This window comes from Pseudopipra pipra, chromosome 8 (assembly GCF_036250125.1).
Source record: "Pseudopipra pipra isolate bDixPip1 chromosome 8, bDixPip1.hap1, whole genome shotgun sequence".
Classification (NCBI taxonomy): Eukaryota; Metazoa; Chordata; class Aves; order Passeriformes; family Pipridae; genus Pseudopipra; species Pseudopipra pipra.
In genome coordinates this window covers 26,514,848-26,540,443 of record NC_087556.1, presented here as the reverse complement: position 1 = coordinate 26,540,443, position 25,596 = coordinate 26,514,848, and the positions used below count along the sequence as shown (strand labels likewise).

The following is a 25,596-nucleotide window of genomic DNA, read 5'->3' as shown; positions in this document are numbered from 1 at the left end:
GTTTGGAGGAATTATGTGTAATGTCAAACTACAGTATTCATCACTCACCGTGGCTTTATAGGAATCAATGGAGCAGTGTTCTTCGTGGTCTCCCTTCATTACACAGTCTTTACAGAGAAAACTGATGACTTAAAAAGAGTGTAGGTTCAAAAAATCCTGATTATACAAATATTTACTAGGAAAATATTATACTACTTTGCCTAAAAGGCATTTGGATGCAGGACAGATGAGGCTATGTTATGCCCTTGTTCTATATTAAAAACTCATCTTGTTAAGCCCACCCAATTCTGTTTCTCTCTCTGCATCCTCTTTCATTCTTCTTTCTCCCCTTCTACTCCATCACATTGCAGACAATGTTGGCATAGTCCCTGAGGTGCTTCCATCATGCAGGGTGGATCATCTAGCATGTTTCAGAAGACAGGAATACTGTGGAGCCAGGAAATCTCTCAGGATTGCGTTTTCATAAGTAGTCTCTGATTGCAAGTGTGAAACAATCCAGAGGAAAAGATTCCTGCAGATGGCAGATTATTGCAATCATTGTCATAAGGATTTATATCCTTGACCAAGCCCATATTTCCACCTGTCTTAAAACTGCCCAGTCCCAAGTGAAGATTTCTGTTACTCATCCACGTTTCATTCTGTTCCTGCTTCTCAAGGCTATATAAATCCTAAGGAAGATGCTTGCTCCACTGCAACTGCTACTCAGAATTGCTATCTACTCCTTTCACTAAATTCCTTCTTGTTCTTCCTGAACGCAACAGCAAGAACCTCCCCAAACGCTCTCCTGTGTGTGCAGATCTCTGTCTTTGAGGTAGTTCCTCTATGGTGAAGAGCAGGATGAAGAGTAATGGGGGTGAAGAACACCCCCTGCCACTGCTTATTCTGGCAAAAGCAGAGGCTAAAGAGGCTAGCTAAAACCTGAATTTTTCATTTGCTGTCACAGCATTATGCTTGATATTGCCAATGATTGCCTCCTGTTCCATGGCTCCCAGGGCTCGTTCCCCTCCCCTCTCTGTGGCAATATTGGCTCTGTGAAACAGAAGAGCAGTCTCCTGATATGGTAGTGTAGGGGCTCTAACAGAAAACATTTCACCAGATGTTGGAGCTGGACATGTGGTATTGAAACATCAGAGCAGGTGTTGCCTCAGGTCAGGATACCCATGAGTGCAACCTTTCCTTTATCATGGACACAGCTATGGTGTTCAGTCATTACACACCCAATGATTCTTTTTGGCTAGTATGTGAACTCAGCCCTTCTCCAATGACAGCATAGGGGCTTACTCTGGCTCCCAACTCAGAAAGCTATCCCTTACATCAAAAGAGAGGGGATTATTCTTTTATGCCAAAGACTCTGGTTTCTTATCTCTGACAACTCAATCATCACATCATCTGTGGCAGAAAGATGGCTGGCAGCAAGATTAGATTACAGTGATTTAATATGTCTCTTTCAGATAAGCACAGACCATGAGTATTCAAAAGTACACGTAATCAGATTGTAAACTTGACTAACACAGCATGCCTCAGACACCAAGAGTATAAATACAGATTAGACAAATTTTGGGAAGACAGGTCCATCTGTACATATTAAACGTAAGGGATCGGGTGCTGGAATCTCCTAAACTGATGGTTCCTGAAAACAGGGATCAGGGAAAGGCTCAAACTGTATGCCTCTGTCCTATATCCACCCACAACAAATGTTATGCTGGAAAAAGAGACTGTGGTCCTCAGGCTGGATGCAGTATTCTCTCTCCATGACTGACTCTTGTGTACATTTGCTGAAGAGTTCTGCAGGTGTAGTGTACTCCCAGTGTTTAAGGTGTGCTATACGAGGCATATCCATATCACTCACTGGCCATTCATCACAATCCAGAGATAATCATCTGCCTAAATGAGACAGCTAGATTGTTTCTCTCCTTAGTCTTAACCACTCATTGGCATGAAAATCTCTATTACAATCCCAGGAGAAATTTCCTCTGACCTCTTATTAATTTCATTCTTCGAAGTTTATTTTTTGTCTCACCTACCCATCCCTTTAGATTAAGGTCTCTTTAAGAGACTTATGGTAGGAAGGTGACAGTCTTTTAGTGCATCCTTTGGGATAGATCCATCTGGTCAATCTGTTGTACAGAAGACAAAGGATTGGGTTGCTAATAAGGCAGCTCCACCATCGTTTGTACAACAGAAGTGGCCTTTGTGAGGAGCTTTGGGCTTAGTAAGGGAAAGCATTTAAGTGCAAAGTGTTAATTATTATTATTACCTGGCAGGCTGTAACTAATAGTAACCATTTAGTTGGGAGATGTGGAAACAGGTATACAGTTAATTGGTAGATTTAGCCGAGGTCTGGTGGTTACACTGCAGACAATCCATCATTATTGTAAGCAGTGTGAAGTTATGCCCAGCCTGAATTACTGTGAGTTTCCCTTCACCCCTGGTCTTGTGCTAATATTCCAAAACATGTCACCAGTGAGCATTTGAGTGAAATCTCTAGAAAAATGTGGAACAAATTTGTAAATCTCTTTCTGAAATGCCCTGCCAAAAAAAATCAATAAGGTCTTCCATGTCAGGAAGGAAATGTTAAAAAAAAAATTAATTAAAAAATAAACTCTCCTGTAAATCAAATGGGAATGAGTGAGAGCAGGCAGATGGGGATGGAATAAAATTGCGGTGGAAGAGCCTTCAATTCCCTCCAGTCTTAAAGTGTGTGGGCATTTGCAAGTGCCTGTCAAAGCTGTGTAGGCAGTCACCAACAGTGCTGCCTGCGGTCAGGGACCAGTGTCTCCCGTGGCCAGCAGACACCAGCCTCTGCAAGCAGGGTTTGGTGATCTCCTCCGGCCACCACTAGGACTGCTCCCTAGGGAAGAACCCCAGTAAAAGAGGACCACTGCTCCTTGGGGGTGAAATTGCTAGTCCTGAAAGCGTGAGAGAGCTAGAGCAGAAAGGGCTTTTCTTCTGCAGATATATCACTGGAGGGGAATCTCCCTCTCCCTGTCTCCCAGCACCAACTGCTGTCATTTCATTTCCAAAACCTTGTCCCTGTCTCCATCAGCATTTATGTGGGTACATCTCTGCCATGCATGAGTGATTTATCTAAGCATCAGCAGCTACTGTAAATGACGGTACAGTGAAGCAAAAGCAGAGGAGGGAATGGAGGGGAAGAAATGCGACTTTCCCCTCTGTGAAATCAAGCACAGGTGCCTATTCCCGGCAACTCCAGTGCACTTACATCAGTCATGGGGGGAAGGAGAAAGACATTTCAGAGCCTCCTCAGACATTTAAGGTCATTTAATTAATCGAATTTAAATATTTCCTCTAGAAAGACTGTACACACGTCTGTACATATGGATGTATTGCTCCTTCACTTTACACTTCTGCTTCCAGTTCATGTGTAGTGATTTCAGTATGTTGGGGAGCAGGTTTCAGGGTCTTGAGCTGATGGGAAGCGCAGGGGAGGAAGGGATCGAACGATTTGGGTTTAAAAGTTGGGGTAAGTCCTTCTTGGAGTGTGTGTGAGTGAGAAAGGGGGAGTGCGTAACGAGCCACTCATGACACAGGCGCGGGGCGTCCTGGCGGGGCGGCTACAGGCGGAGTGATGCAGAAGCGGCGAAGTGAGAGGGAGCAGAGAGAGAGCGAGCGGGAGAGGAGCGGGCTGTGACTTCCACTGAGGCAGCCGGGAGAAATCACCAACCAGGATTTGCTCCTCTCTCTCTCCCTCTCTCTCTGACTTCAATTCAGCTCCTCCCCCGTGTGGTTGTGGCTTTGCCTTCCATCACAAGCCTGATCAGCAACGCCAGTCTTGGGGAAGAAAAAAAAAAAAAAGGAAAAAGAGGGGGGAAAGAGAAAAACAGGAAAAAGTGCAAAAGAAGGAAAAGAAAACGAGAGGGAAAAAAGACAGCGGAAGAAAGTAATCTCCTCTATCCCCCGGCTGCATCTAGCACAGCAGAGTCTGAAACTTTACGGAGTTCTCGCCGCTTACCCCGCGGCGGGTGAATCGGCAGCACCCGGCTCCCTCGCTCCTGCCCTCTCCTTGCTCTTTCTCCCTCGCACTCATAAGCAGTCGGCAGCGATGGAAAAAGTTGCTGGTTGGTACCTAGCCTGGCACGTTGCTCTCCTGTACTGGACATGGCTTTTCCTCTTCACTTTTGGCTTTACCGGCGCAGAAATAACTTGCAGATCCTGCCGTTCCCAGGTGCATCCGCAGCAGCAGCCGCAGCAAGGATTACTGATGCACTTGAGGACCGAAAAAGGAGAGAAGGAGCAGAGGAGATTCTTCGAGGAGAAGGGAGGTGAGAGAGGGCAAGAGGCCCGGACGGAGGATGCCGGGCTGCGAGCGACCCTCGCCGCTGCTCCCACGGGGACGAAATCCAGCGGCTGGGAGACCCGGCGAGTGATGAGAGAGGAGAAAGTGGCCGGGGAGCGCCGTCCCCGAGCGGCGGCGGCTCCGGCCGAGGACCGACCCCACCGTGGGCAGGCTCTCCTCCCGGCGGGCGGGCGGCCGGGCTCGGTGCGGCGGAGGGGCCGCAGCCCGCGGGGCTCCGCGGGGCCGGGGCCGGGCGGCGCCGCGGGGCGGGAGCCGGGGGACGGCGGCGCCGCCCGCTTCGGGCTGGAGGAGCTGCGGCTGGGCAGCACCACCTTCGCCCTGGCCGGAGACTCGGCGCACAACCAGGCCATGGTGCACTGGTCGGGGCACAACAGCAGCGTGAGTACCCCGGGGAACGCTTTGCTTTTCATCTTCCTTTTGCCTTTTTTTTTCCTTTTTTTTTTTTTTTTTTTTTTTTTTTTTTTTTTGGGGGGGGGGGGTGGGTGGTCCGGGGGAGAGTGTAGGATGGGGGTGACGGGTCGGGGGTTCTTCTTCTTCGAGGGGGATTTTGCGCCTCCAGGCGCCGGGGATTGGCTTCGCTTAGCAGTGTGCAGTGGGGCAGAAGGGCTTCAAAAGGGCCATTCTTCTGGAGCAGAAAAACTTTCCACTGCCCACCCGCCCGCTGAGCACATCCCCCTCCGGCCCCCTTCGACTTCACCCCGGAGCAGAGAGGGATACAGTGGTGCCACTGCTCGCGGCGAGGAGGGGAAGGGTCTGTCTAGGGGAGATCCGTCCTCGCATCCTGCCTTCTCCCCAGGGTAGCCTTCATCAGGACCCTGGGAGGATCAGCTGTAAGGAAGGCCAGGGAAAGTCCCTCTGTTTCTGCTTTTTCTGCTGCCAGCCCTGCGAGCCCACATCATCCCAAGGGCTCATCCCCAGGCCTTGCTGCAGTGGAGATACTAGAGGGCTTCAGGACTTTGCCCCCAAGGTACCTCTGTGAATGGGATAAAGCTGCTTTTTGCCTCTTGTCACCAAGGTGTTAAAACAGGACAGTTCTTGTCTCTTCCCTGTAAACTGGACCTTTCTCAGGAACAGAACAGCTCCAACTTGATCCAAGCAGAACAAAAGTGACCGGAGATGTAGGCAACTGGTTTCCAGGCTGGAGCAATAGTGGTGGCATCAAAGTTACCAGGTTAACTTGAGCCCTGTATCCCTCTAGCATCTGCTACCGAGGTACCTGGAGCTGAGAACTGAGGCCCAGGGAAGGCAGGGTCAGTTGCTTGCTGTGCTTTCTGCCTGCTCTTAACTGTGTTTGTGGACTAGCAGAAGTGGAGGAATCTGTCTGTCCAATGCTCCAACTTTGCCTCTTAGAGACAGCAAGCAGAATGCTAATGAGAGAGAAAGGGATGCCGCCACTATGTGGTTGTTGCCCATACAACTTCCCAGGAGAAATGGGGACAGGTTCTTCTCCTAGGTCTCTCTGGTTGTAATGCCAGGAGGTTTCTGGCAGCTCTGCAGAAATCCTTGGACTCCCTTTCAGCTTTTAGTACTAGGAGCCTGATAACATTTTGAAATGATAGTCTAGTCATTGTGAATTCCTTTTGGATTGTATTGAGCCACTCAATTTAGAATTGCAGTGGATGTCATAAGGATCTCACTATGGGGTTCAGCCTTAGTTAATTGGGACACGGTTTTATGGTCTCATCAGGAGCTTTTTAATCAATTAATTGACAGGGGAATACTTATCATCTCTGTTTTGAAGAACTTTCCTCTTTCTTCACAACTCAGCTAGCCTGTTCTTAAATAGTTGTGTGAACAGAAGCTGCCTTGTAGGAACTCAGGTCTGTTCACACAAATTGAATTGAGGCTGACACTGGTTTCAAGTGACCCATTTGCTAAGAAAAAGGATTCTGATATAAAAATCAGCCAGCAGGCATCAGTTTTTCTGGTCTATCACTGAATTTATGTTTAATCTGTACATTTATCAAGACACATCTACTGTTATTATACACGTGTTTAAGTATACACATATACATGTATAGATGTTTCAGCCCACTGTGGTAGCGTAGGGTGTTATTTTCAGGGACTGATTTACTTTCTGAGTGTCTTAGTGTACAAATATTTTCAGAGAGCTGTGGGGAAATGTTTTGTGACTGTCCTCCCCAAAGAGCTGCAGGTTGCATTGTGTACAGAGTTAGTAATGCTCCCTCCTTTGCTGCTTGGGGCTCTGGCAGTGCTATGCTGTTTTGTGCTGTGATTGCATCCCACTCAGAGCACTAACTGAAGCTGGGCCCCAGCAGAACTTGGATATACAACAGGCTTGTCCAGGCTCAGCTGAAGCAATGGTGTGTGTCCAGTAGGAAGCCCAAAGTGGCACTGACCCATTGTCTCTGTGTGAATGTTTTGGGTACCCATCTGGGAATGAGCTGGGAGTGCGATGGGCTTGGGTGAAACACTTCCTTTAGGGTACAACATATGTAGTTCTGCCTGCATGTGGGTCCCAGAGGATCCCATGGTGCTGCTTGTGAGGGATGCTGTGTAAATAACCCCAGTGCCCTGGCTGCACTCCAACAGTGGTAGCTGCCAGCTTCCTGCTGGTGTTTCCTTGCTGTGGCATGAGGATGCAACACACCTCTTCCCATTTTCATTTTTATGTGTTCTGTAAGTGCTGCTGTCACACAACTTTTGCCTTTTGCCCAGGCAGAGGGGCAGTATAAAGATGATAATAGTTTGCAGTTTCTGTGTGAGTGAAAAATCAAAAGTAAAGCTTAAAATATTTGAAATCCTTTCAGGTGGAAAAACTGGAAAATTAAAGATTGTTTTTCTATTGCAATGTACCTGATTCTGCCAGTCTCAGTGTGGTTCCTTGTATCCTTATTTTGATAGGGGTTTGGATGTAATGGCAATGCTGCTGGTGGAGGAGAAAGAACCCCTGAAAGGACTCCTGAATTTCTGTAAGGGATTGTTCTGGGTGTTTGCAGCTTCTTTTGGGCTTGGCTGTGATTTCATGGTGAGTGTGTGCACACACCATTGAACTGATGGCATTCTGCTCGGAGGATGAACTTGCTGTATGCTCGGCCACAGATAAAATAAGAATAGTAAATAATAGTCCAAGTCATCCAGGTATAACTCCATCAACAAAAATTGTTTTACATCAGGGATTATTTTGGCCCATAAATGATTTTAGGTATTCCCTGGACAGTTTGCTCTCCAGAACAATATTCATATCCAGACACTTGCAGCATGCCCTATTTACATCTGTGGGGACATGCTTCACATGTGGACTAATCCCTCCTGTCTCCTTTGCTGTTTCACCAGTGGAGTCAACAGGAGGTCCCCAGGAGAGAGCATAGGTATAGAGAGCCTGGCTTGTTAGATGACATGAGGCTGAAATCAGGAGTGTATCCAGTGTTGTATTAAAATACAGATGGGTCTCAGGCTTTCTTGGACTCCAGCAGAGGTGAATGAGGCCACGGAAAGCTGTCTGGCATCTCCAAAATCCTGAGCTCTTTCAATCTGCAAGGCGGCAGGGAAGAGTGGCTGCAGCAAAAATGGGTGCTGGAAAAGGTCTTTGGCTTGCACCGAGTCCCAGACTCCAAAAATGATCCAAGAAGGTGGATCATGCTAGCACCCTGCCTGGAATTATTTTGACAATATGAGTATAGAATATTGAGTCTGTAAATGGGTCCTGGTACTACTTAATTTACCTGCATTGATACATCCTGAGGGGCTTTCCACTGGCCCCTATAGAAATGGGAGTAAAAGGTCATATGAGATAAATCTTTCTCTAATCTCTGCTACAAGATATACAAGTGAGATCTCCTGCTTTTTGCACCACTGACAAATTTCATCATTGGTGTGGAAGTTGGCAGGTTTCCTAGCTCACAGAGGTTTCAGATTTGCTTCTTGATGTGTTGTATCCAAACACTGTAGATTTGGAGTCCCCATAGCTCCCTTAATGTGATGCTATAGACTAGGAGAAAACAGCTAGCAGAGATTTATGTGTGGAGCTAAAAGAGAGACTTGGTTTTAATGGAGAGAAGCAAGTCTCTAGGTGATGTCCATTATGAGCTTTTGGGATACAGATGGTTCTCAGAGCTTACAAAAAATGAAGAATGCTTCTGTCCTAGGTTGGCTTGGAGTGAGATCAGAGCCTTACTTTTTCATTTGAAAGTGCTCTGGTGAAAGAGCAAAAAAATGGGAGGAGGTCAAAAGGTAAGGGAGTTTGAGCAAGTGCTTTGATGCTACAGCTTGTGCTATAATGTGGTGCTGTGAAGGAGAACAGCATGGGTTTCAGCATGGGGCTCATTTATTATAATGGCAGTTTGCTATTGCCTGGCACTGGACAGAGTGTTCTCCTGGGCTGGACATTGATGTAGATCTAAAGTGTATGGCCAAGAATTTGAGCATGTACCTTGCTGCATACCGGGGGATTGGCTTTTACATGATCATGATACCTGTAAACAACTGGTTCAAACTTCTGTGATTTACATGGTTAGAAAGACAAAGCTGAGCTTCTCATAGGTCCTCCACAACAGCAGATCCTCAACAGACTGATGGAGATATGGAGAGGGAGTCAGAATTAGATGCAAAACAACCATGGCCAGACAGGTTTTATATTCTGTCCACAACAGATCGATACAACTGATGGGTCTAGTGCAGGGTGAAGCCTACAACATCAACATTGCTGTTGTCAGGTGATAACACTAGACAACAAGGGAAGAATTAGGTCTGTTATGGGAGAACTTTTATGCAAGATGAGACTCTACATGAGATATTGCTTGCAAAATTTTACTTAATGTTATTGACAGGAAAAACTGGGCACAGGTAAAGCAGAATAACAATACACCTATATATTTCAAATGCACTGTATTTCCACCTGGACAAATAATTGTGAATAAACTGTTGTTGGATTTTTAGCTGAAGTGTTCAGACCTACTTTATAAACTAGGAATTTCAAGAATGTCACATCCTACAGCCATGAACCGATCAAACTGCATCTTACAAAGAGTTGGGTATCTTTCAATTCACCCTTCTATTGCCTTCTTCCTTTCTGTGTAGTTGTTCCAAGCCTTTTTCTCCTGTCTGTGGGAAACTACTGTCTGATTCCTGTTCTAACATTGCCATCGGACAATTTAGATTAATTTTTTTTTCATTTGTGCATGTTCTTTTTAATTAAAGTTATTTTCCCTCCCTGGCACTTACGCCCCCTGGAATCATTTTACAGGCAGCGATCATATTCCCTTTCAGCCTCTGGTTTGCTAAATCAAGCAAGCACCTTCATTCTGTATCTGCTTGTGCGACAAGTTGTGGAAAGTGAACTCTGAATTTCTAGGAGTCAGGTTCCCAAGAACTCGAATTTGAATCCAGTTTTTGCTTTTGATGAATGCAATTCTGTGCAGATGACAACAAATGTATTACTTTTTACAAGTGAGGCAGTAAAGGCATGGCAAAAGTACCTTAAACTGCCAGTGTTCTTCGGTTCAGTCCAGAAACAGGGGATAACAATCAAAATGTTATTTTTGACATCTTCTCACTTCGAGACTTCATTCAAATGCTGTGTTCGTGGAACAGGATGTAGTTGGTAGCTGCTGTCCTTCCCTTGCAGGCAGAGCTGTGGCTGCAGTGTAAAACTATCAGGGATGAAGAATCTGCCAACATCATCCCGTGAGTGACCAGAATTACTTGTATGATGCTGCGATAGCCCATTGCTCCCTTCCTCCCATGGCAATTGCATTATCATAAGGGAAGAGTTTTTAGGTAATAAATATGGATGTAGAGTCCAGAGCCAGATGTGCAGTGAGACCCATGGTGGGGAATAACCCCAGAGTCGGTCGCTTTGCATTTAGATTGACTCCTGCTGTGCTGAAAACAGCTCCCCAAAATATTCATCCGAAGAGGATGCCTGCATTAAAATACTTCTGTGAGATGTAGTATGTTTTATGTACATATTACAACAGTGTATAATAGTATTAAGAGTATAATGCACCAGATGCTGAGACTGTTTCAGGTTAATTTCTTGCTAGAGCTATAAGAATATATTTTGCAAGGGCTGAATAAAAAGTGAGGAAACAAAAATGGGAATTTAAACTAGAAAAAAAAATCAAGTAAAATTAAAATATTTCTAAAAGTCCCCTGTTTCAATTTTTTGTCTTCTGAACTATATTTACTTCTTTGGATCATAAAATACTTCACATGCACTCTAGGTATCAAACTTCCTTTAAAAGCTCTTCAGTGAGTGAAAACAGCAGAAAATTTCCTGTAACTTTGAATAGGACTTTATGTCTTTAAGCAGAGGTCTTGGGGGTTTTTTGGTGTTTATTTATTTGTGTGCATGTTGAAGTTTTTAAAAAAATGAGTCAATAGGCATAGTATTTCTTTCTTCTGTATTGCAGTCCATCTCTATATATATTTCTTGACTGGATAAAACATTTTCAAATACAAAACGTGAAACAGGATATGTGGGAAATAAGAATAGCCATGCTCTGAGAGAAAGCAGTAAGTGAAAGAGAATCTGTGAGGACTAGAAGAAAGGCTTGTCATTCTGTGATTCTGGTCTCTGTGCAAGTGTTTGGGAGATGGTGAGGAGCTTCTGCCTGGACTGACAGGTGGGATATGCAAATCCCATCATGAGGGGAGATTAAGGAGAATAATGGAAGAGCTCTGACAGTTGCAACTGGCATTCATGCAATATTGAGAGGCTATAAACTGTGTAAAGCAATAGGGTTATAGCTTTCAATCTTCTTAATACTGTACTTTATAATAGAAAATGGGTTTCTCTCTTTCCTCCTGACTTCAAATATGACTTTTGTATTTCCCTGGCCTGGCGATCCTGATGAGGTCAGTCCAGAGGAGGAAGCCAGGAGGTCAGAAGTCCTTAATTCATTCTGGAGGGGTTAGAGACCATTCTGACCCATTCAGTTGTGACACAGCTTTATATATAAAGGGCTGCAAGGTCAGCATTAGCCTTGGACAATCTTACATCCTCTGGGCCTTTCATACTATGTCAGACTGAATGCAACCCTCATGTTGTGCAGAGCTCAAAGACCTCTTCCTCTGGAAAACATTGTTTTAGCTTGGCCAGAGCATTTCGTAGCTTCACATTGATTTTTCCTTTGATCCCAAGGCTCCTAAGAAATAGCCCTAAACAAGCCAAAATTATGAAAGTTTAAATGTAACATTTTTTTAATTATTTTGAATCAAGGCAGTGTTTTTGGAATGGATTTCTGATTCTTTTATTCTATATTTTAAAATGATACAGTGATACAAAAATCTTGATTCAGTGTTCCAGACAGAGGCATCTAGTGACACTTGAGATGGTAGTGCCTCTAGCTGCTGCTTCACAGGGAAAGGGCATCCTGTGGGAACTGCCTGATGGTCTGAGAATTGTAGAGCATCTCAAACTATATTTGCCCATATTTAAGTAACTGGTATTATCATAAAAGCTGTGCGTACTGCATCCTGTTCATCCTGATGCAAACTACATTCAGGAGAAAAAAAAATAACACTGACACAAGGCACTTTTTTTTTTCCTCAATTATTTTTTTATATCTGGCCAGCAAACCAAAAAATCAATGACTCCCACAGCTCTAATTGACATTTCTATGTTAAATGAAAATGGGCTTTTATTCCAACTCAAACAGCAGCACTGGGTGATAGACTAATTATTTTGGAATTTTAAATGCATATAAAAGTTGATGCAATAAAATTATTTTTGTGCCACTTTGAATTGTTTTTTCTGTCTCTTAAATCAGACAACAGTTAACATGAGTCCTTAATCCCTAATTCTCAGTACTGGTAACACAATAACACTTTTACTTGGTACTGTGCTTTCTTTCCTCGAGGAACATAGAAGAAAAGTACTTTAAGAAGGAACAGGATATTTTAGGGTATGTCCTAAAATGTAATTCCTTTCTTTTAGAGGGTCTCTGAGAACTCCCCATCATGCCCCTCAATAGGGGAGTGATGTTCTGTGACTGCACACTGGGACTCAGAGCTGCCTGTGAACTCCCCTGTGCCATGGTAGGAACGTACATGCTCAGAGCAGCTGTGTTGAGGTGCCCCTGACATGGAACGAGCAGGGAGGAGGAGGCTGAGGAAGGAGATGGAGATTTAGGTGTGGGGGAAGAAGGTGGGAAGTTGGACCTGCTTCTGCTGCTATGGGGGGATGTCAGTGCCAAATATCCCCACCATGAGCAGCCCATGCTGGGAAAGGGACTCCCTGTGCTGTGGTTGGGGGGCACAATTGCTTCTGCAGGGGCAGGAAGGTAAAGGCAGTCATGGGCCTTGTGATTTCTCTCTTCCTCTTGGGAAAACTCAGAGATAGCCCAAGTAGGATGAAGGGTTTTTTTGGGTGGAGAGTGTTTGTCTACATATGGGAAGCTTTTGATCTCTTACACCACCAGGTCTCAGCTTGGTGTCAGTGCTCACATCCTCACTGTATTAGGTTTCTCATCACCTTTGCTGGTGATCATTTAAGGACAGCAGTGCCATGAGCTCTTGCAGATAGTTTTCGTGCATGTCTTCAGGAGGAAGTGAAAAGCTCTTTAAAAAATCTCAGGCTATTTAGATAACTCAATAGAGACATCCCATGTCTTTCCTCAAATGTTTCTCCCCTCATTCTCACCTCTCCCACTAAATGTAAGGTTGAGAAAATAATTTGAGGGAAATATTTTATGTAACCAATGTAGGCACGTTTTCATTTTCATAAATTGTCCCTGCTCAATATGTGATTTTCTCAGGTGTACTTTTTTTTGAGGGGGGGGGGTGTGAAGTAATCATAAAGTCCCTGATTCAGAAAGTAGTGAGAAATTCCTCACTAATGTGGAAATGAATGCTATTTAATAATTTGGAACGGACTTTGCCTGGAAATTTTTTTTTTTAAATCCAAGGTATATTTTCAGTAGTTGAAAGAGGTCATATGCTCCCTTTCTGTGTGTGTCATTGGGTCACTATAAACCTTTAGAAACAGTTTAATGTTCCCTGTCTTGGCCAAAAATGGTGCCAATAACTTTCGGTGATATTCTCTGAAAACAGACCTAGGAGAAGTGAGTTCCACTGAATATTCAAATCAATATTTGAGGACCTTATTTTTTTAAGTATTTACATATAGGTGAGTGTAAATATATTTTTTCTGGTGAAAAAATAACAATTATGGTGAAAATAAAGCTCTATATGCCAAAGAATGCAATATGGAAAATTAATTTTCTTTCCATTGCTTTCAGTTCAGGTTTTCAAGAAAAAAATACATTTCTATAGATGAAAGATAAAAACTTTAAGTTAATCATTATTGAGAACAAAATCAAATTTTGGAAATGGTTATCTGCAGATAAAAGTGAGACCTTACTTTGAAAATTACTAGGTTTTGTATATATAGGACAGGATAAACAGATTAATAAGAGCAAAACAGCATATGCATTAAACTTCATTTCAAAATGCATAGGTCCGTGCTAAAATGTCACTAGTTAGAGCAGTCTGGGGGATGATTATTCCCTGAGATGGTATTCTGACTGAGAAGTGAACCATGGGGAGGGATTGTACTACACTTCCTCCACTTCATTTGTGTTCATTTTTCCACACTCCGTTCATTATGTTAAGGGGGACAGAACCTGGTCTAGAGATAAAAAGAATATAGATCTGGCCTACATAAATCTGGGCTTAGCCTGGATCCAGTGACCTAATACTGCTACAGATGAGCTGATGAAGTTTAGTAATAAAAATTTAGGCTATTGTAACTGAAAGATGCTTTGATGCAAACCTGTGTCTGTTTGTTTCAATAGCAAATGACTGTTTAATTGTGTATATCCTGGAAAATATAATGAAACAAAATAATTCTCCAGCTCATCTTTTGGATGAAAAGCTTCCACTTTGGTGTTGCCTTCCATTTTATTTTCAACTTTTGTAAGTTGGCACGTGGTCTTTCTTTTTTCTTCAGAAACTTCTCATCCACCCCAAACCAACTCATTTTAAAGTTGTTAAAGGAATAAATGTGGCTGATTCTGGCTATCTGTTACCCCAGACTGTGCCCGTGTGCCCAGGGCAGGATGGCAGGGCCCTGCCACCCCACCTGTGATGGAGGGAGTTGGACCATGGACACCTACGAGAGTTGAAGCAAGGAACCCAGCTCTGCATTCCTGTGGCATGGGCCAGGGCCCTGGCATCTTCTTCTTGATTCCACCAAAGCACTGAGTTCTGCAATCACTGAAATCTTTGTTACTTTCATCATGCTGCAGGCTGGGATCCCATCAGATAGACTCAGCAGCTCCCATACCTCCCTCTGCCATGGGAACGTGAGTTCTTCTTCCTCCCTGCAAATGTTAGCATGCTCCATCCTCCTCCTCATCATCATCATCAGCCACCCACGGCCCTGTCTGTTGATGCTGTTGCCTGGAGACGACCCTGTGATGGACAGCTTGGAGGGAAGCGATGATTAAACGACCTGAACTGGCTTCTGAAAGCAGCGATCGTTATTGTAATGTGACAGGCAGTGACAGCTCAGACAGCAACACATTCTGAGTGTGATTCCTGAAAGGAAAGATAAACAATAAACACACGAGGAAAGAGCCACACACACCTGTGTGTGTGTGCTGATGCTTTCCCTTGATGCAGAAGGGCAGGGAAGGCATGTGTTTCTGTATTAATGAAAGGTGAACATAACCCCAATAATTGTCATCATGAGCAGGTCAGCCCACGAGCCAGTGCAGCCTGCACTGATGCTGTCAAACAGCTGAGTTACTCTGGCAGCCCTGGGCAGCAATTAAATGGGATGCTGCAGGTGTTAGCAGTGGGGGGCTGCACAGCAGCAGGAATACACTCTGCACAGAGAGGAACACACTGAGGCTTCAGCATGAGTGTGGTGGTCCTGCTAGGTCCACCTGCCCTATCTCCTCTTGCCTTCCAAATGTACAAGACAGTACAGGCACAAGGATGCAGGGTGGACTCAGGAATGCAGAGACCAGATGCACCTTAAAGACCGGTTAAACCAGGACACTGAAGATAGTTGAGATAACTTACCAAGACTCCACTCATTAACTTGGAGGATAATAGCTTTTTTTTAATGGGTTTATTTTTGTTTGGTTTTGTGGTTTTATTTGTTTGTTTGTTTTTCCTTTGAGATGTTTGGATGGGGCCAGTTCTGTACCAGGTAGGTTGGGGCTCTGTGGATTTGTTAATTAAAATTTCCTTAAGAAACAGATTCCTGTAGTGTCTTCCCACTTACACTCTCAGAAACTTAGAAAAACTTCCATAGAAAACATGTTGTTTCCCTTTTTCCTCAGCTTCATTTGACATCATTCCTTGTTACACAGTTCAGAAGTAGGGCAGGAGCTGGGATAGCAATAGTCTACTTGGATAGCTGGGGAGCTGCTGGAATGGATCACAGCTGAAGTCTGACAAAATTTAGAGTGCCCACATTACACAGATGTGGGCCAGTTTTGCCACCATTGCTCTGAAGTCCAGGAAGAGCAGATTTACATCCATGTTTTTTTCCCTGTTCTTAAGTGTAACAGGCTCTAGGAAATTTCAGTGCTGTCACTGTCCTGGAATCATTACAGTGTTAAAGTTTGTCTGTATGATTTTCCAATGCACACAAGATACAGATACACACAATATCCAGTGGAGCATGATGGTTTGTCTAATTTGTGCATGGATTCAGAGGGAGGAAATTAATGTTTCTGGTGATTCCCACTTGCTTCTCAATCTCTCCTTTTAGTTTTATCCCAAGTTAGAATTTCTTCCTGCTGCTGTCCTGTCCCGTTTGGGTGTTGGTCCCTTTCAGTTCTCCTTGGGGAAAGAGCCCTGTCTTGGCAGGTTTATTACACCTGTCTTTTCACCATCACGAACAGTGGAGGGTAAAGTACAACTTCAGTGCAGATGAACATCACGTTTATCTTAAAGCAGACTTAACTGAAGATATTCTGATGTTTCTTTGAACTTTTAAAGTGATGTTAAGTGTAGCAAGTATTTCCAGGAAGTATTTGTGCTCTGGGTTATCTGCCTATGCTTTGATGGCTGTTCATGTCTTTTTAAAATTGCTGTCAGTGTCTGTCCTGAGTACAGCAGCACTGATTTTCTTCAGTGCTATTCAAGTTCTTTAGGCAGGCTTATCAGTGAGGCATCTGAGGCATGGCTTTAAAGTGAAATAAGAAAACAAACCCCGAATTACTTTCCAAAGATCCTTCCAAAAAGAGTTAAAAAATCACCAGCGTTCCTGTCAGGCTGAATGGAAACACACACACATAAAGAGAAGAAAATTTCATTGCCTAGCTTGCTCTGTCCTTCCCTATCTCTATTGCATCTGGCAGCATCTCAGAATGAAGTAGTTGAGGAGAAATGTTGAGTCTGTGCACCTTTTCCACTCATGTAAATCAGTATTCACTTAGATAAAGCCAAGAATGGCTTTGAGGCAAGCAGAAGAATCCATCTCTATCCCTTTCTGACACTGAGGTATTGAAAGGCCAGGCAGAAACAGTAATTTCTGAGAAATCTTGCATTGGGCAAGGTGGATTATGGTGTGAAACAAACCTTTATAAGCAAGTAGAGGAAAGAGATACTTTGAGAAATTTTATAAGGAGCAGAAAGTATTGTACAAAGGAATCAGCATCTCATTATAAAATGTTACTCGGGAAACCTGTACTTAATCCTTTATATAGAGAGCATTTTGGTTAAATAAGGACATACGTAGAGATCGTTGCTGGAGAGAATTCAGAGAAGAGAAAAGATGTCTGTAATTTTGGGCTTTTGCTTAAATATATGGAATTGTGTGGTTGATGTCTGAACTGGGACGACACAAGACAAATTAAATTTTAACTCATTAGTAAATTTTTCTCCTAACAAGCTACTCAGATGATCTAGAAATGCATTATGCAGTAGCAGCTGCTAGAAGATGAAAATATTGGTATAATGAAGTATGGGAACTGAATGCAGTATTGCAGAAGTAAGGAACAGAAGATAGATGACATCCAGTTTTAAATATTCACCTTTTGTGTTGATTTTACATAGGACAGATGATGTCAGTAAAGTAAAAACATCATTGAGATATATAAATCATTAAATACTACTATTTGAGCCACTTGGGGAAAGAAAGTTGTCAGAAGAATTTTCTGTTAGAAAATACAGTTTAGTCAAAATCAGAAAATTTCTTGGAGGTATGTCATTTACAGTGACAGTTGCTACACTAAAATATCAACCAAAATTGTCTGCGTTCTTATAGTGTTGAAAATTAGTGAGAAACCTTGCCAGCTGACTTTTGCTTTGGCACCAAGATTATGAAAAGATATTAATACTGTATCAAGGACATGTCTTTTTTACTGAATATATAAGAATATATGGAGTATATGGGACACTACATGATACCTCATCTCATTCCCAGGAGGGGTAAAAGTTCCTTGCTCTTCTGTCCTCTCTGACCCTCCCTTGTGGTAATGGGCCCTATAAACAAGCTGTGTTCTTTCTCTGTCCTGGAGAGATTCTGTTTCCATCTGTGTTATCTTTGTGGTGTCTCCTTAGTCACATGGAGGATGTCACCAAAGGATTTTTGCTGAAGGTAACAAGTTCTTCGGGCAGTAAAGGTGCTGCTGAGAGGCAAGTCGGTGGGTAGTCTCAAAGGCAATACAATGTTTTCCTTTCTGAACCACTAATTGTGGGGAGTTTTTTACTGATAAATCCTGCAGTGTCCAGAAACACATCTCTATGTATGTTTGCAATTAATGTTTAATGTTCAGACATCATCAAAAGGAAATGATTTGGTGTTACTGACTAGCTGATGAAAAATGTTTACTGATGCTCTTGGGAAATTTAATGATCTTGTCTTTTTCTCTTGGGACTGAAACTAAACATTAGCCTGCCTGAATCCCCCACAGAACAGAAATGCTGGCTTCTGACACATTCGGATAAAGAACGTAGCTAGGAAGGTGGTTTTTAAATTAATCTCAGCATTTTTTTGCCTTCTATAAGATGATCCCATTGGCTGCTATAAAGCTATGGTGAAGGGAACTTGAATATCAAATACTGCTTTTGTTCCTGAAACAGTCTCAGCTTTACTAAGGGTAGCTCTATGGAAAGTCAGAAGTGTGGCAGCTCCAGCATTTGTTAACTAGACAGAAACTCAAGGGGAGAATGGATTGCAAGAGGAACATTTTTGAAAGCCCAAATAGCTGTTTTTCACCCTTCTGACCCTTTCCACTGCTGAGCAGATTGACAACCGAGATCCCAAGGTATGCAATTTCCACTAAGTAGGAGCCTCCTAAAGGTGCTAATCGCTGACAATGTTTTAGTGTGGAACAAGAGATGTCTCCTCCCTGTTAATTGCACATCCTGTACAATGTTTCTTTTTAAAGCACTGAAATGCTTTAAAAACAAATATTTGATTCCTGGCTCAAAGAGCTGACAGTCTCAGCCATGATCTGGGAGGCAGGTACGGATGCCTCACGGCAGAAACAATTCCAAGGAATGCACTGAATTGCTTTATGTAGGAGTTGGATAACTCGATTGCAGTGACTTCTTCCTTGGGCAGGAGGTAGGCTGGATAATTACTGCTTCTTAAATGTGTGAACAGGCAAGAAGAAGCTGCAGAAACATGGGGTTTACAAATGCATTGATTATGCAATTGCTTGATTCAGCCTAGTAAAGTTTTTTTTGTCCTTTAGGTAATAATATACAGATGGATGCAAACACACAGGAGATGAGCACTGATTTTAGGGTGTAGTGAGGAGCAGCAGAAGGCAACTTGAAGGACGATGAAGGAAGCTCTCAGGGTGTAAATGGGCCCTTGAAAGGGACCCAGCTGGCTTCAATTTCCTGTCTTCTCAGGTGGAAGGAATAAGTGATTAAGGACGAGGAAGAGATAGGAGGAGCAAATGTAGGAGGGTGAGGCTCTTTTATAGAACTGTGTGAAGATGTAAGGAGTCTATTGAACAACAGCTTTTTCTAGTAGAGAAGCTGACCTATGGCTGCTGATAAACTTTGAGGAAAGCTGATGTTGAGTGATCTCAACTGAAGGAAAACCCAATATGGTTTGAAATATTTTCTACCAATAAAGAGGTGCCAAAGAAGAAATGTGTCCTAAGTAAGTAGGAAGCCTCTCTGGGCAGTGTGAACTGGAGAATGAGACAAGACTTTGCAAAATAGAGGAGAGTAAGGCTGGACAGCGGTGTGCCAGGATATTGACTGGACAGTGCAGGGAATGGAGTAGCAAATTGAAGCTGCTGATAGAGCAGAATAATGTGATGATGTTAAAAAGCTGTTTCTGGGACACGGCCTGGAAAAATGAAAGCAGGCAATAGAAAATACACAAGGCAAAGTTTGTGGTTTGGGGTAATGTGATCAGAACAATAGGGTTTAAGGGTGGTTTTAGCTCTAGAATTGGCTAAAAAGAGACTCTAGAGAGAAAAGACTATTTCACTATTCTAGATGCAGATGGCTGGATTGATTTCACACAAAGAGAAAACCATGAGCACTTTGAAGAGGAGTAAAGATTTTTCTGTTGTGGATTTTGGACTTAAGTGATGTAGAAGCACTGGCTAGTAACAAAAGACACAGAAAGAGGATAAGAGCCAGTATAGAGGTAAAGAAGCCTGATTATGTGTTGGTGAAAGAGCTTGGAGGAGGAGATAAGGAAATACACTGGCAGATATTAACACTGTTAGCCAAAAGTTCATACTCAGTGGGCAGAGACATTGCTGGAGGGTGAGGCATAGATGAAAGAATTTACCTTAGTCTTCCATGCTGTGACTTTCTCTGCATACACTGTGCAATTTGTTCTCAGCGTCTCTGAATGAGAGTTGCCTCTCTTCGCCACCACCTGTGGAGGTTTGATATGAGTCAGCCAGCAAGTTGTGTCTGATACATCTGGTTTAATTGTATTTCAATGCTTAGAGTCAGAGCATGAACAAGACCCTCTTCAGAGATGTGGGCAATTACACAAATTGGTGTGGAGACATTTTGCCAGAAGAGATGTATTTGGTTTACCTTCCTGAATTTGGCAGGGAATAGCCTTGCTACTTGTAGAGGTATATGTTCTTATAGCTGGAGTGGTGCTTTCTGGGCTCAGAAGGGAGTGAATAATTTGTGAAAACAAAAGTCTGTAACCTGGCAGCTTTTGTTTTCAGAGGGATGATGTAAGCAAAACGAGAAGCTTTTAGGGTGTCTTGTATCTTTGTGGCAGAAGTTAATATGGACAAGGGATTGCCCTGGTCTCAGTGGGGAATTCTGGTGGTGCATTTTTGCCTTTTGAGTAGCAGCCTTAGAAATGAGCTCTCCTGTGGCTGATGACGCAGTTGCAGCAGAATGTTTCCAACCTGGCTTGGATTTGAGGCTCAAACAGGAGGTGCAGTGGGCTGTCACTGAGCTAAGAAGGGGCAATGTCATACATATTCTTGGTTTGCAGTAAGTTACCTGAAGTACGTGTGTTTTCCTACCTTATGCCTTTAAATGCATTTAAACTGAATTTTTTTCCAAGATGAGGAGCCCTCATGTTGACAGCTATCCCAGGTAGGCTAATGTGTGGCTTTAATTTGTGCTTTCATTGTCTATCTCAAATGAAATAGTTCACCTAAATCTTCAGATTTTTTTCCGTCTGAAGCTTTTGCATGTCTCCCCACAGAAGCTTCCACTACAGCATTGCTTCTTCTGGTTTTTTTTTTAAGCTGGTGTTGGCAGCCTGTGGCAAAGGGATGACTTTAAGTGGGTTGGTATGTTATAAAAGGCACAAAGAGGCAGCTTCTAGCACCTGATATCCTGCAGTTATCATCTTGAGGGGGCTGAGAGTCTCTGATCTGACCAAGAATTACAACATTCCTTATCAGTGATTGACTCTCAGCTTTTTCAAAGGTGATTTCTCCCATTCCAATTGATTTTTTTTTTAATGTTTCCTCCTCTCCCTCCCCCAACCCCACCCCCCATCATTCCAACTTCTTTAACTTGTGAAAGTGAAGCACAGCTTGGCTTGCCTCTCTTGAAGATCTGCCAACACCCACATTAACCCACAAGTACCTTCTTTCTAGCCAGCATTTTGGCAGGGGACCTTCTGTCTTCATAGCGCGTAGTTCCTTCTGGAGAACGGAAGAGACAGATCTTGCAGTGCTGTTCATAGTTCTGCTTAGAAGATTTTCAAATATATGCCTCAAAGTCAAAAGAGTTTCTGAATTTTCTGCATGATTTCTATTGTGAGATGTGAAAACAAATCAGTACTTAGATCCACCCCTCTTTTTGGCAATCTTCATTAAGGATGTGTTTGACTCACTTACTGATGTAGTTTAGTCCCTGGCATTGAAAGGCAGTGAGGATGGCCACTTCCAGTGGTGAATGACAATGGACAGATGAAAGCATCCCAACTGCCCCTTCTTCCCCCTGTTACACCAGGATCCCTCCTGTTGGTGCCACAAGACAAATGGTATCACCAAGCTATGTGCAAGAAAATGACAGTGTCTTTCCAGAGGGTGAAGGTGGTGTAGCTGCCAGTCTAGCAAGGTTAAGGTACAGCAGCTGGATGGGTCAAAGCATCGTGCAGTCAGTGGTGCTCCAGATGCAAACAGGTGATTATTGTCACTGAGGCTTGTTGCTCATCTGCTGGGAGAGCTTATTATATAGAACTGTGTTCTGCAGGGGTAACAGTGTGCATTACATGCTCTGCTGGCAGAAGCTGTTCCACTGAACTGGAAATAATTTTCAGAAATCAATTGATTTGGGTCTCATTATTTTTCTTCTGGGCTATGAGTGTTTAGGGTTTTGATTACTTTTTGCCATTAGAAAGGTGAGAATAAGCAGATCTAATATTTTTTTATTTGGCTCTGATCACATTCTAATAAAGGGACCATCTTGATGGAGGTCTGGGATGGTATCTTGTGCTGCATTTCTACTGAAGTGCCATGCTTTCCTTGTGAGGCTCTTTGGGTTAGGAACTGTCAAGTTCAAGAGAGGGCTTGGCACTTGTCCTGCCTTTTAATCTGCTTCATTATATCCCTGACTTTCTAAATAAATTGGAAGTGTTCACTTTGGAATAGAAAAACGGTATTTTAAGCTATGTGGGAGAACTGCTTATTCGCAGATCAGTCTTATCATCAGAAATGAAATGTTCCAGCAATCCCATCCATTATGCAAAGGGGGGACATGATAAGAACAATGAAGAAATCTTGACAAGAATCTTCCAGCTGATGGTATCCATTACCACCGATCAGTGTTTCCCATGGTGTGTGCATAAGCAGAACTTAGGTCTGTCTACATGCCACAGCTACCTGCAACCTGCCATTGACACCTCTTCTGTTCCCTCACACAGAAGGTAAATTGTAGCCAGGATGAAATATTTTGCTTATTATAAAACATTAAATGATCTTCATCTACTTTCTCCCCAATGAACAATGCAATTGAATTATCATTAGAGCTTGTACAGAACTTTTGATAACAATGGAGCCATTTGTATTAAATTCAACCCTAGTTTTCTTATTCCATCAAGTCCCATCATTGTGTTGATTGTACTTTGAAGTCATAGCAAGTTTCCCTCTTCTGCTATTTACCTAATTTATTTCAGCCCCAACACACAGCTCCTAAATTCTTGCTAAATTTGTTTCTGAACAAAAGGACTAAAACCAGAACATCTTAAATGAAAGACATGAGGCAGTTATGGTTCCATTCATTTCCTCATATCTGTCTGCTGTATCTAGAGAGCTATTGTTATGTATGCGGTACTGGAAGATAATAATACTAATAAAAAATAATAATTCTCCTAGGATTTGCTGTCAATAGAAGGAATCTATAGAGAACTAAAGCCTAGAGAGTGAGTGATTAAAGTTTAGTAGCAGAACTGAAATACAATTTCTGGATGCAAAAAGAAACTAAAGAAGACAGAGAGGAACTAGAGGGATCTGCTCAGTCTCTGAAGCCAGATCCTCATGTGATGTAAATGGGTTTATTGAGCTCCACCCTGGACCCTTCCAATGGGGATATGCCAGATGCTCAATGTGTGACTCAGGCCACTGCTCTGCAGGGGTGGTAATTTACAAGGGAACTCTGCCTCCTGTCTTTCTCCTCTTTCCCCGGGAAACCTTTTCTGGCTTGGAAGTTCTGTCTCTGCCTTAAGCAGGGCTGGAGCAGGAGCTCAAGGGCTTAGAGGGAAGTTTGGGTGAACTCAGTGTGTGTGAAAGGGTTTGTAAAGCTGCTGGAGGGTTGCCTGTGACTCTGGGGACTGTGTGTGGATGATATTGAGTGTACAGTAGGATGTTACTGCTGCTTTCATTCTTCCCGTATCTCACAGATTGGACTGGCTTCTGAGAATTGACCTTCCCCAAAGAAAAATTGAAAGTCCTGTAGGCACCCAATTTGGGTCAGGTCAGGGTCAGCACTGATTATGAACTTGGCCTTGTAGGAATTCTGTTTGGGCGAAGTGGTTGGCCTCACTCACAGAAAATTTTTTTTAACCTGGATGAGTAAAAACCTACAGAATCCCAGGTTCAGAGAGAAGCCTAGTTATTTAAAGCCTGCTCCCTCTCTTAATCTCCTCTCAAAACACAGAGTACAGAACTGGGCAGGTGGGATTAGTTTCCTTTCTCTGATAAAAGCAGATTAATTTTAACACCGGCTAAAATCGCACCCATTTTCTCTTGGTAAATGAACCATAAGACACATTGTCAGAAGCAAGCCTTCTATAATGACTGTGGTTAATATTTTAGAGGCATTTTCTCTGTGGATCAGAGCTTAAAGTCAAGCATGTGAGAACCAAGCAATATATGCTGAACATTACCTTGATTTCTATTCATTTGCAGCTCAAGTATTCTTTACTTCCCCCATGCTAATTTCAGAATACCTCTGAGTTCTGTAGAGCAAGAGATTTGCATCTGATTTAATACCCAGGTATATATCTATTTAAGTAAGTAGAAGGGAGGCAGGGCAGTTCATGTGCTTGTGGGTCTAAGGTGAGGCTCAGGAAATCTCAGTTCAATTACCTCCTCTACTGCAGAGTTCCTATGAGTTTTCCAGAAAATCCCTGTGCCTGTGGTGACTCAGTTTCCTGAACTATAGAATGAACATTAAAATTGCTGCTTCCCACAGAACCTGTCAGTTCTTGAGTTCTTCAGAGGCTGTGGTGCACTACAATACCATGTTAATAAGAGGGGGAAGATCTCTTAGGGCTTGTTGGTTGAGCTGTGCCAATACAAGTTCCTGTGTTAGGAGCAACACCACATGTACCAAGGTGTGTGCCCTGACTGTCTGGGTCTACTGGTGTTCCTTGTTTCCCCCTCACTACATTTATACCATACTGCACAGTACAGGGAACACTGGGACCGGCTATGAAGTGCTCCACACGTTCACATGGGGCGGTGAAGATCCACTGTCTGTAAATTCAAGTCTTCCCTCCTGAAGTGCCAGGTGAAGGGTGTCTTGCCTCATCTTTTGCTTCTGTACTGGCGGTTTTTTGCAAAGAGAGTCTTTGCCCACATCCCTCGGGTACTGTCCATGAGTGCTGCTTCATCTGGAGAGAACGTGAATGACTGAATGCAGTTGTCATTTGCTGTGCTCCACAGGAATGTTTTCTGCCTCATTCCTGCTCTGACTTTCCTGGAAGAAAACATTAAATTTCAGACCATGGCACTTCTGCTGTTAAAACCCCATCTGACTGCCTGAGTTTCCCATTACTTTCTAGTCCTAATGCATAAACCAGTGCAACCAAACTATATATAGTGCTTAAAAATTACTTGACCCTGTCTTTCATTCTTAACATCTGCTTTAGCACTGCTTGTGGTCTGGAACAACTGAATAGCTTTTGTGGCTGACAAAACTGTAGGTGAGAAAACACAGCAGGAATATTAAAGTTTTAGGACAGCCACTTGGGAATGTAAGTTGAGACAAATGATGCAGTAGATGTAGGATAATGGTCTGAGCCTTGCATGAGAAGTTTTAGGACAAATGCAACAGCTCTGATGTGCTAAAAATAAAAATAATAAAGTGATTGGACACAGCCAAGGTGATAGTTTTGCTAAGAGTTCTTGAAACAACTGAAATTGTTAATGTTGCAATTATTCTCAATAGCATAATTTTCTTCTACTTACACAGTCTTGCATTTTTTGTCCCAATTAGGGAAGTGAATTTCTTTCTTAATTATCCAGTTCTCACACACCAATGTAGATTTCTAACACTTTGAGGTATATTTAACCAGATCCTAGTTTATGCATTTGGGGAAAAACAAACAGGGAAATTTGGAAAATGTTTTTAAGTCCAGCAGTCCTTAGTGGAAGCATGCTGTTGATTGATAACCTTAATGCTAAGCAACTGTTGTTTCTACAACTCGGGTGTTGTATTCATTTCAGAGG

The 25,596-nt window shown here is 43.0% G+C and overlaps 1 protein-coding gene across 5 annotated transcripts in view; it reads left to right on the top strand.

The window, feature by feature from the left end:
* The first annotated feature begins 3,609 nt into the window (after positions 1-3,609).
* SORCS1 (sortilin related VPS10 domain containing receptor 1) overlaps positions 3,610-25,596 on the top strand; it is a 269,664-nt gene continuing 247,677 nt past the window's right edge. For 2 of the 5 annotated variants that reach the window (XM_064663265.1, XM_064663263.1), the window contains exon 1: positions 3,611-4,696. In XM_064663265.1, the coding sequence (XP_064519335.1) occupies positions 4,064-4,696 (633 nt within the window). In that variant the 5' untranslated portion in view covers positions 3,611-4,063. Of the gene's footprint in view, positions 4,697-7,181; positions 7,308-25,596 lie in introns of those variants that run through there. The other 3 variants (XM_064663267.1, XM_064663264.1, XM_064663266.1) reach the window with 3 other exon arrangements.